Genomic DNA, 11,064 nt, shown 5'->3' on the forward strand with positions numbered 1-11,064 from the left:
AGCAAAGCTTGGTGGGAGCGGGCCCGCCGCGGGAGGTGGCTGGCTCCCACCGCGGACCCGCACTGAGAAGCCCCCTCGCCCCCTCTGCCCTGCAGACAGCAAGATCCCCGAGGACACGGGGCTGTGCCGCACTGTCCTGCCCGATCCGGAGCCTTCCCAGGGGCGCTTCTCCCCGGAATCCCACCTTACCGAGGCTGCCGATGGCACCTCCGAGTCAGCGCCCAGCTGCGAGGGCAGCGTCTGTGACAGGGTGTCCGAGTTTGAGGATTTCTGGAGACCTCCCTCGCCCTCCGTCTCTCCAGGTAGGAGCGCGGCGAGCAGCGCTCGGCGAGGGTCCGGCTGCGTGTCTGTGTCGGTGCTGTGGGGCAAGGTCTCATGGCTGGGCGCCGCCGTCGAAAACCAGTGGAAGGGACAGATTTGCCTTTTCCCACACAGTGTGAAACACTCGTTTTCGGGTTATCGCTTGCGGGTTGCTTTTCCAGCCCGTCTCCCACTGCTGCGGGAGCCGCGGGTGACAGGCTGTAGGAAAGTTCTGATGCCATCGGGGTTTGATTTTTTTGGTTTCTGATTAATTGCTAGAGGCAAGCTGGTTATGTTTTAAAGCTCCCGGCATTTTCCTACGGGGTCCAGCTACCCGGAGTTTAGATGTTTTTTAGGACAGTAAAGATTTCTACCGGGCTATCTATATACCTGTAGTAAACAGCGTTGACTTTGTGTTTTGTATTACCTGCTAGACGTTTTCTCTGACTGCCTTTCAGGTTATTTCTTGTCTCTTGCCTATAAAAAGGATCTTTCCCTCTCCCTCCCGCCCTCACTTCTCTTTTTTTTTTTTTTTTTTTTGCATTTCTAAAAACGCATTCGTAAAAACCAGAGGAAAATAATGACGGTCAGATTTAAACACCCCAAATCCAGGAAACTCACACTTATGGCTGCAACGCCTGTCTCTAGCTCCCTCGTCCTGCCTTTGATGTGGTTGGAGCAGTGGGAGATGCTGTCCCCAGCCTGGCGCGAACACTTATCTCGTTTAAAAATACAATGGTGTCATTTTATAACAAAAATATGTATATATACAAACCACTTTTTATTGCCTCGGTTAAAAAGTGACAGCTGGAAAAAAGAACAATTTCTTAGTGAGGGAAAAATTGCCTCAGCTTTACCTACTGACAGCAGACACCAGCAGGCGAACACTTAGTCCTGTTTCCCAACTGATTTCCCCACTTTGTCTTTATAGTGTCCTTGCATATCAACACCTGATTGTAATGATGTGGGTTTGCATTTTTAAAGCCTCCTCCTAAAGCACTTTGAGGGGATATTCAAAATGCTGCCCAGTATCATCACAGCCGGCCACGGGACAGTTTCAGTCTGTGCAGATGACAAACTGGACCAAATGCAGCAATGCAGCAGTCTCTCTTTGGCTAATATTTCTGCACAATGTGTGTAATTTTTGTTCTAACGAATTTGTCCTCCTCCCCCTTCCCCAAATAATTACAATTTCTGCACGGAAAACAGACCTTTTTCACAAGGTGTCTAAAAGACAGATGTAAAATGGAGCAGGTATTTTACCGGGGTTGCTGTGCCTTTTCCTCCTCACCGTTCATTTCACCCCTCGTTGTGGGATTCATTAGCTCCCAGCCAACCATCCAGCTACCTAGGGAAAGTATTTTTGCAAAATGAGGGTGACATCTGCAGATCAAGATTTTTTGGGAGTGCTGGGGGAGGGCGGTCCTGGGACTGTCTGATCCCATTCACACGAGGAACGGGAAGATAAGGGACTCCCGGGTACTGTAAGGAAAGAGCTTTATTAAATGAACCTCAGTGCGTTGAGAGGGGTGCTGTTATGTTAATGATGAAGGCAGTGGCAGCAGGATTAGATAGTCGAGCTTCCTCCCGCAGCTCTCCCTCAACCCTCTGTGGTCCAGCTGCTTTGTCAGATTCAGTGCAAAGCTGGAATTTGTGCCTAGGTCATTTCTGCAAGACGTGCTGTGAAAGACTGGATTTCTATGATTGTGTTTGTCTGGGTGGGGCACGGTTTCTGTGCTTTGACAGGCAGGGCAGATGAGAAATGATGTTTCTAAATCATGCTCAGGGCAGGTGCGGTAAGTAGTGCTATCACCCCCCCATCCCTGGAAGTGAACATAGGTGCGGGTTGCACTTCAATACCCAGTGAAAGCCAGGCTTCAGGTTTGTCTTGAGTGCTGTGCTACCGATCCAAGCGGGCATGCACAGATGCAATACCTGTTAACACTGTAATACGTTGTTGACTCCATCAGTGCAAATCACTTTGTTATTTAACCTCACTTTCAACGTGTGTCAGTAATCACATGCGTTTGCATATACAGAAGGTGCCTGATAGCTCAGTGCAGCAGTATATTAGTATCTGCTGATGAGCCCGTTGATGCTGCAGTCTTGGAGGGAGGCTTTTACTGGCTACAGTGGAGTTGTGCAGACAGTGTGGTGTTTTGGGATCTGTCGAGGAAGACACTTTAATCTTTCTTTTCTGTGCACATCAGTCTGTTCCCAACCATTTCAGGTTGAGTTTGCCTTGCCTTCAAAAAAGAGCATTGATGTTTTTTCTCCTAGAAGTAGTCTATATAAAGGCTGCACAGAATTACTAGGAAGAGGAGGCAGAATCTGTCTCTCCCTCCCTGCTCAGCCCTTGGAGGCCTAGATGCTGCGGAGCGGAGGAGAGGCAGACACAGAAGTGCCCTGCAGTGTGGCAGAGCAGGGTTTGCAGGTCACCTTGACACTGGGTACAGGTCTTGGATGGCTTGAGCTTGCCCCTGAGAAGTATAGTGTGAGTGGCTCCCCTGCACTTGTGCTTGAGAATCTCCAAAGCATGTGAGGTGATGGAAGGAACATTGCACGCAAACTGATCTGTGGTGCAACGTTTACCGTGTCCCGTGTTGCCGGTTCCGAGGGCTCAAAAATCAGGTCAGCCTTCCGTCTCATCTCACTCAATGGACTGGCTTAGAAATCAAGATTGTAAGTAATACCTTATGGATATTCAGTTCTAGTGTTGAAATACTGAGGGTTTATGTTTTTGTGCTTTTCTTTATAGTCTGGGCTAGAAGTTGACTTTAAAAAGAAAAAAAGAAAAGTTAAAACAAAAACAAGCAAACAAAAGGAAAGCTGAGGGCCTGATGAAATCATGCAGTTTTAAGAGCTGGGGCTTTAAGATAGTTTTGAATCTTGCGATAAAATCGTGAGAGATGGCAACACTGAAACTGGTTGCAAAGACACAAGATAGATGATGTGATGCTGACCACAACTTTGCAGTCAGTGCAGAACAGGAAAAATCATGCTCAGCACCATGTCAGCTAATTTGATTTCATCACTCCGTTCAAATGTCCCAGTTGGTATGTGCGCATATATTTCCAACCAAAAGACTGCTAATTTCAGTGGAAGAATTGGAGACTGTTAACGTCTGAAATTATGTCAAAGATAGGAATCAGTCAAGTCATTCAAAACTCAGTTTTCACCTCATTTCCCACTCCCTTCTGTAACCCTCAGTGACCATCTGCCTATCCAAATGGATAGCCTAACACATCATGCCTTCCTTCCCTAGCCCACCCCCGGTTATCTAGGTTTGCCAAAGGCTGAGAAACCCATGGGAGCTATGAAGCTGACAGGAATGAGAAAAAGCAGGAGAGCAATTGTGGGTGGACAAGTTTTTGGGTAAGGGGGGTTATTCTGGAAGCCCAAGTTGTAAGGGATGCCAATATCTCTGTGAAGGCATCAGCACGTCAGCAGTTAATTGATTCATCTTTTCCTTCGTTCACTAAAACATTTGTGCAGTGGAGACATTTGACTCTCCCGGTGCTGCTGCCTGTTGTGATGAAGAGTGAAAGCAGAGCACCTTGGGCATTAAGCAGCATCTCTGGCAGACACAGTTTGGGTCTGGTACCTCATGTTCCCTGCCCAGCTATGCTTTCCTCTATGTGAGGCTCCCTGAGCATTTGTGCCTTTAAACACTGATGTCAAAGGCTGTGTTCCTGCCATTGCATCAGACTCTGCTATTGGCCCCCCAAGTGTGATTCATCTTGTGGTGCCCACTGCCGTGGTCAGATGCCATTGCCAAAGGTAAGCCTATTAGAGCCAACTGAAGCCATCTGAGCTTGTCCTGGTGGAAGATCGCTTGGATTATGACTGCTAGGAAAGTCTTTTTGTGTCTTTAATTTTTAATGTGGCCTATACTGATGATTTTGCAAAGCTCTATGTTTTGCATGAACTCAGTTTCTTTACTTGGAGAAACTCAGAATAATCTGAAGCAACTGATTTTATTTCAGATGAGGACTGATTTTAGTTTGTTTTTTTCTGAAAAAGTGAGGCATCACATTCAAACACCTCAGAAGCTGTTCTTTATTTTATTTATGCTGTAGTATACTTTTGGACAGTTGTGGCATGAAGTTGAGAGTCTAGATTTGGGCATTAAATTGTGCAACAAGCAGTTTTTAGTTGTGTTGAACAGGTAAATCTCGGCACACGTGCTCCTTCTGGCATGTCCGTAATGTCATATTTGCTATATGGATGTGTGGGATCTACATCAGACCTTAAACATGTAGACTGTCAGCTTTGATGCCCATCTCGGGACGTAGTAGATACACTTTTCTGAGGAGCTGCAGATAAAACCAAAGGAAGTTGCAGACTGAATTGTTTACTGTCTCAACAGTCAGATCAGTGTGTACACACCTGGGCACCCATAGATGGAGGCAGACAAAATTGGTGGCCGCTTTAAATAATTTGGCTGCAACAGCAGCTGAATAGGAAGTACTGGATGCACAGACCCTACTGTGCAATATAAATTGTCCTCCCATTAGAGATGAAAGGGCAGCCTTAATGTGCAGTAGAGGGGTCTGGCTCTGGGCACAAGTCTGAGTGCCCCATGATAGTGGCTGGATTGTGAAGCGCACTAATTCCCATGCCTTTGTGTTTCTGCAGCCTCGGAGCGATCTGTGTGTCCGTCCCTAGATGAAGCACCCTCCTTCTCGGTGCCCTTCAAACCGTACGTGTGGAACAGCCTGGGTGGCTCCGAGCTGAGGCACCTTGTGCAAAGCTACAGGCCCTGCCCGACACTGGAGCGAACCTCAGCCCTGGGGCTCTTCTGTGAGCGAGGCACCGAGCCTGCCCTCTACGGTGCAGAGTGTAGCTCTTCCCTCGGACTTTATGGTGACTTCGGCTCCCCGGGCCCAGGGCTGTTTGAGCGGCCGCCGGCAGCAGCACCCGGACTCTATGCTGAGACACAGCCTGGGCTGCAGCAAGAGAAGGGGCCAGGTGGCATCAAAGTGGAGTCGGACCTCTTGTGCCGCCCATTGCTCATCAGCACTGGCTCTTACAAGTGTGTCAAGTGCAGCAAGGTAGGGATCCTTTTCTCCCATACTGGTTATGACTCTTCCCGAGCCTCTTCTCCCCAGCAAGCCTGACCCTGTGTGCTGTCTCCTCTCAGGTCTTCTCCACACCACATGGACTTGAGGTACATGTGCGCCGCTCACACAGTGGCACCAGGCCCTTTGCCTGTGACATGTGTGGCAAGACCTTCGGCCATGCAGTCAGCCTGGAGCAGCACAAGGCCGTGCACTCGCAGGTGAGAGCGGGGCGGACTGCCAGCATGAAGGTCCAAGGGCCAGGACCAGCAGTTTGCTTCGGCTGGCTCTGGGGAGGCCGTGATGGCAATCACAGGGCAGTAGGTGGGCATCTAAACTGAGGAGAGGAAGAGAACATGGTAGGGCTGCAGTGGGCAGTTGTGGGTGAAGAATATGGTGGCAGGCAGAGGAAAGGGTGGGCAGCTAGTGAGCAAAGGAGCAAATCAACAAGTTAAAGAACACAGGCTTTGTTTTGATTCCCCAGACCTTGCATGCATCTGTGTTAAGCAACGGGCACTTTTGGCACTCCAGAAGTAACAGATAATAAATAATAAATTTTCACTCTCAGAGCTGGAAACTCTAATGCGGATGTGGACTTTTTTAACAGCTAAAGCAACTCACTGTGCTTTCTTTTGACGCAGCTCTCCTCATTCTTTCTCCTCCCCTCCCCCAAAGAAGTGAGTCTTCCCTTGTTTGTAGTCATTATGTCTGTGCAGGGAACATCTGAACGACCAGTCAGGTATAGAGCACAGACTTTACCCGTCTCGACACACTCTGAGTCACACACCAAAAGAATATGGTAGTTAATTTTGGTAGGAGGACTTGTAATATTTTCCACCTGCTGATATTGTGCCATATTTCCCCTTCAGCCACCCACTTGACCTGGCAAATCTTCCTTCTTCAGATTGGCTTTTGGAGGATAGAGTTACAGCAATGCTTTTTTGCTAACTGTTTTATTTACAATTTCAAGAGTGTGCAACAGCAGAGCACACAACGAGGGGAAATACCTCATCGCCCACTAAGTAATGGTGAAAAGAGCAGCACTGCATATTGTGTCCATGGAGGGGGCAACATTTCAGGGAGAGTGCATCAAAAGCCAAATGAACTAAGGTGATTGTATGAAAGCATAGCAGGAAGAGGAAGGTGTGATGGTAAGGGATGGAAAGAAGAGATGATTTATGGTGGAAGAAAGTGGTGGAGAAGAGCGTGTGAGGGAGAGGAGGGAGACAGCAAGGTCTTAATGCATTTTGATATGTTAAAGTAGTAAGCCAAAAAGCTATTTTCCCCAGGTGCTTTAGGTACCTTTCACTTGAATTTTAATGGAACTACAAATAAGCAGCTAGTTGTTACCCTGCCAGCAGAAGTCAGCCTGCCACAGAGATTTCCCAGGAGAGCCAAGCAGACCTGAGCACCCACTTCCTTGTGTACAGTGGAGAGAGAGGTGGCCTCTGAACAGTGCTGCAGCTGTTGGGCTTCCCAGTGGAGTGACCATGTCTTGGGCCCCTGTTGAAATGTGCAGGCAGACTGCCAGGTCAGTCGAGGCTGATCCCACCTGGCCATTCCTGCCAGCAGGAAGAGCTGTTCAATTACATTTTTGTGAGGAGCAGTGCACAGCACTGGGAGAGGGTGCATTATCATTTTTATCGTGTGCTGCCAGTGTTAGCGTCTCCGAAGACCGGTCCAGCTCTCTGGAGAAGTGGAAGTGCTTGCTAAGGCAGAAGGGGGAACAGCGATGAGCTGCTGAGCAGTTTGTTGCTGGTGGGATTGCTGGTGTGGTGTAACATGTGTGTGTTTGGGCTCCTCTCTCTGCAGGAACGCAGCTTTGATTGTAAGATTTGTGGCAAGAGTTTTAAGAGATCTTCCACTCTGTCTACCCACCTGCTCATCCACTCGGACACCCGGCCCTATCCATGCCAGTACTGTGGGAAGCGTTTCCACCAGAAATCTGATATGAAGAAACACACCTTCATTCACACAGGTTAGCCCTGCAGCTGCTGGTGTTCAGCCCCAACTGTGAGGGCAGGTCTCTGCAGCAGTCCATTCTGCCTCAGCTGGGACAGTCCATTTACCTCCCTGTGCTTCTCACTGCCCTGCTGCTGTTCATGCGATCTGAGCTCTACTTGTGCAAAGGAGGGTGATTTGAATGTGGTTTCATGAACAGCAGCTGCAAAATAACCCAAATCCTCTCAATCCAATCAGTGTTCCCTCAATAGGATCCACCAATGTTTATTCAAAGGGCTTTTCTTTAAGATGATTTATAGAGTATTATACTCATCTAGCCTTGATTTACAGCTGAGATCCTTGGAAAATGACAGCTGAATTTGACTGCAGCATTTCTTTTTGCAGGATCTACCAATTTACAATAGGAACAACAGGAGTCTCCTCCTCTAGATCAAACACTAAACTGGAGGGCCTAGGGTCCAACTCTTAGTATAAATATTTGTTCAGAGATTGTCTGCACTTCCACCTGGACTTTCTGAGAAATGGCTGCAGTTTGATACAGAATGGAAGGAGAGGTGCAGAGTTCTCAAGTTTCACTGTTAGTAATAAACATGGAAACTAATAAAGTGCAGGTGAATCACCGAAGGAAATTGTTTTAAAAATATCATTCAGTGAGAAGGCAGGTTTATCAGAAATCTTTAAAAGAAAACCTCGCCTTTCAGACCTGCACTATTCACTTAAAGTAGAGGGAAATGAATGATGTGTGAGATACAGAAGCATTTGTAGACATGAAATAACAGCTATACTGGCCAAACCCAAGGTTCAGATGACCAAAATCCTGTTTCCTGACAGTGACCACTATCCGATATCAACGGTGAAGACTAAAAATGGCAAATATGTAGAAAGATGGCATTGTATGTAGCGCTGCTTGGTTGTGACTTTTCTAGATGACAAGCAGTGAACAATAAATGTTCCTTATAAAGATTTTCCACCAGACATTTGCTGGATGAAAATGAACTATTTAGGAAATAACACAATAAGTATTTCCGTAATAACCTTTTCAAATGAGGCTTGATTAAGTAGAATTTCAGCCAAATTCTGAATCAGTCAAAACCATTATTTTGTTGTGAGATCAGAAACTGTGTCTGGGCTTTTAAATTGCTAGTATAAAACCAGGTCCTTAAGTGAATCAGAGATCCCTTTTGCACGCAGCATACACTTGTGAACTGAGCCTCCAGCAGATTTTCTGTTATGTTTCTAGGAATCTGATCTTCAAAGATGCAGAGTTTGTTGCTCCAGCTGAAGTCAGTGGGCTCTGCAGGTGCAAAGCCATTCTGAAAATCAGGCTTGGTTTTGTGGTTGGGTTCCCTTTTACCCGTTATTTGGTAGTAAACACTATGAAAATGCACTGAGATCCTGCTCCCATGGAGGCCAGGGGAGTTTTGTCACTGACCCCTCAACAGGAGAAAGTCCAGAGGCTGGATTTATTCCCATGTACGATATTTGCCTGCAGGGGCAGGCTCGGGTTAACTGCTAGCATTTCAGTGTGGGGAACGGAGAGAAGAGCAGATCTCTGGATGAACCCTGCCCTCCAGGGTTCACTTAAGGGCCCTCATACCTCCCTTGGGGACAGACCCCAGCTCACTGGGTTTGGCTTAACCACCTCCATCTATGTATTCACCTGCCCCCATGCTGATGCTATAATAATCGATGTCAGGCATTCAGCACGACCTGGAGGTCTTTCCAGGATTGCCTCATGTTTCTAGGACACAAAACCAGCTTAAATCACACAGAGCCCATGCAGCCAAATGTATTCAGAAGTTACGGTGCCCTGAGAGCACTCTCTTCTTCAGGCGGCTCCCAGGACCCTACTGGGCCGATGGAGGTATAGCCAAGTCCAGGCCTGCTGAGCTGCAGTGCAGGCTCAGCTAATGCTTTCGGGCTCCCAACTGCATGTTTTTTGTAAGAATGACTTCTTTGGTAATCACACAGAAATCCCTTTGATTAGCTCTAAAGCCCAGTGTGCATTTCCTCCAGTTTGCTCCAGTCCTGTGTAAGCAGCATGTTGCCTCTTTCACACCCTCCCTCTCTCTCTCCCTCCCCCCAACCCTCACCCTCTGCTTGCAGGTGAGAAGCCTCACAAGTGCCAGGTGTGTGGAAAAGCCTTTAGTCAGAGCTCCAACCTCATCACCCACAGTCGGAAGCACACAGGCTTCAAGCCCTTTGGCTGCGATCTGTGTGGCAAAGGCTTCCAACGAAAGGTGGATTTACGGAGACACCGGGAGACACAGCACGGCCTGAAATGAGTCCCAGCTGCAATATGGAAAGCACCTACAACACTATGAGCACAGACTCCCTTGGCTTCTCTGCTGGACCCAAGCCCTGTCCTGGGCACAGACCCTGGCATTACCTTTCTGACCAGGAGCTTGGAGAGGAAAGAAGAGGACAGGGCCATGCATTGAGAGCTCAACCTGAATGACCGTGAAAGCGGAAATTAAAGGCTGGGGTTTCTCTCTTTCTCTTCCCCCCACTGTTCGTGAGATAACACTGGAAAATAAGCCTTTTAGATATGAAACCTGATACTCCAAGACAGATAAGCTACCAAATATCTGTAAGCTGGAAAATATTTCTCCCATGGCCAAGATGAACCCCCTGAAGTTTTCAGTAGCTTGCATCACCTTGCAGGGAAACATGGGTACAACAGTGTTTACATGGTAATGACAGAGAGCCATCAGCATGTGGTGAAGGGAGCGCTTGTCTTGGTTGAGTTTCAGTGCTGAATGGCTTCACTCTTGGTTTACTGTCAGGAAAACCTGGAGGATCAGGACTGAACTGTGCAGTTTGACATCTTGCTGGTTTTTAAGCAAAGGGACCAGCTTGGGCCTGATCCTGCTCTCACTTGTTCTGGTGCAAACTGGGAGCTGCATTAACAGTTATAGAGAGGCCCTTTTTATTCTCCTAGAGCCATCTCTCTGTCTGTGCAGGGCCTGGCTGTGCGTGTGTGTGTTTGAGGTATGGAGGGTTACTTCTTGCTACATCCATGGGGGAGAAGGAAGCTTGTGAAAGACCAGTGGCAAAGCCAAAGCACAGAGTTATGCCTTATAACTAGAAACACATCCCACAAGGGATTCTGACTGAGGAGGGCAGGAGCGCTGGGAGGCACAGACTTTCTGTCCAGAACCATTACTGGCTTCTGCACTCTGGGCTTGTTTTAATAACTGGAAAATAGCTACTCAATAGCATAATTTGTATATTTGTTTCTGTTTTTTAATTTTTAAAGGAAATTCAGCTGAGGTGGGCAGGAATTGTTACAAAAGTATAATTGACTGATTTTGCCTTAAATGACCCTGCATGTACCTCAGTTAAAAAAATGCTGTTTTTACTTTGTTGAGAGGTTTGTAAATGTCCTTATTTAGATTTTATGGAGTGTCTTATGTTTATTGGTACATATTTATTGGAACAATGTTTTAAGTTAATAAAGTATTGAGGATGGTCCAGGGTGATTTTTATTTGATACGTAACTTCAGCACATCTGTGAATGTCACCACTGTGATGGTCAGGGATACGGCATTTGAGGAGGGAATGCAGGCATAGCAGAACTTGCACAAGGGCTCTGGTGATTAAAGGACGCCACTGCCAGTTTATTTATTTATCTAGTTCCCACTGATTTCAGTTAAACACTTCACAGTTTTGAAGACTGGGGTGTACTGTGCTTGGGACTATCAGCATAAAAGGGTTTAGAGGAGAAACAGCAGTTTTAAGT

At 47.2% G+C, this 11,064-nt stretch overlaps 1 protein-coding gene across 1 annotated transcript; it reads left to right on the top strand.

The window, feature by feature from the left end:
- Positions 1-70: 70 nt before the first annotated feature.
- GFI1 (growth factor independent 1 transcription repressor) lies at positions 71-9,977 on the top strand (the record flags this gene model as incomplete). The annotated part of the gene is made up of 5 exons (XM_009698431.1): positions 71-302; positions 4,939-5,354; positions 5,444-5,581; positions 7,173-7,338; positions 9,429-9,977. Coding segments are annotated over 5 exons (1,131 nt in total), but the record flags the coding sequence as incomplete, so codon positions are not given.
- Positions 9,978-11,064: the final 1,087 nt, after the last annotated feature.

Source organism: Cariama cristata, unplaced genomic scaffold (genome assembly GCF_000690535.1).
Source record: "Cariama cristata isolate BGI_N322 unplaced genomic scaffold, ASM69053v1 scaffold35024, whole genome shotgun sequence".
Taxonomy (NCBI): Eukaryota; Metazoa; Chordata; class Aves; order Cariamiformes; family Cariamidae; genus Cariama; species Cariama cristata.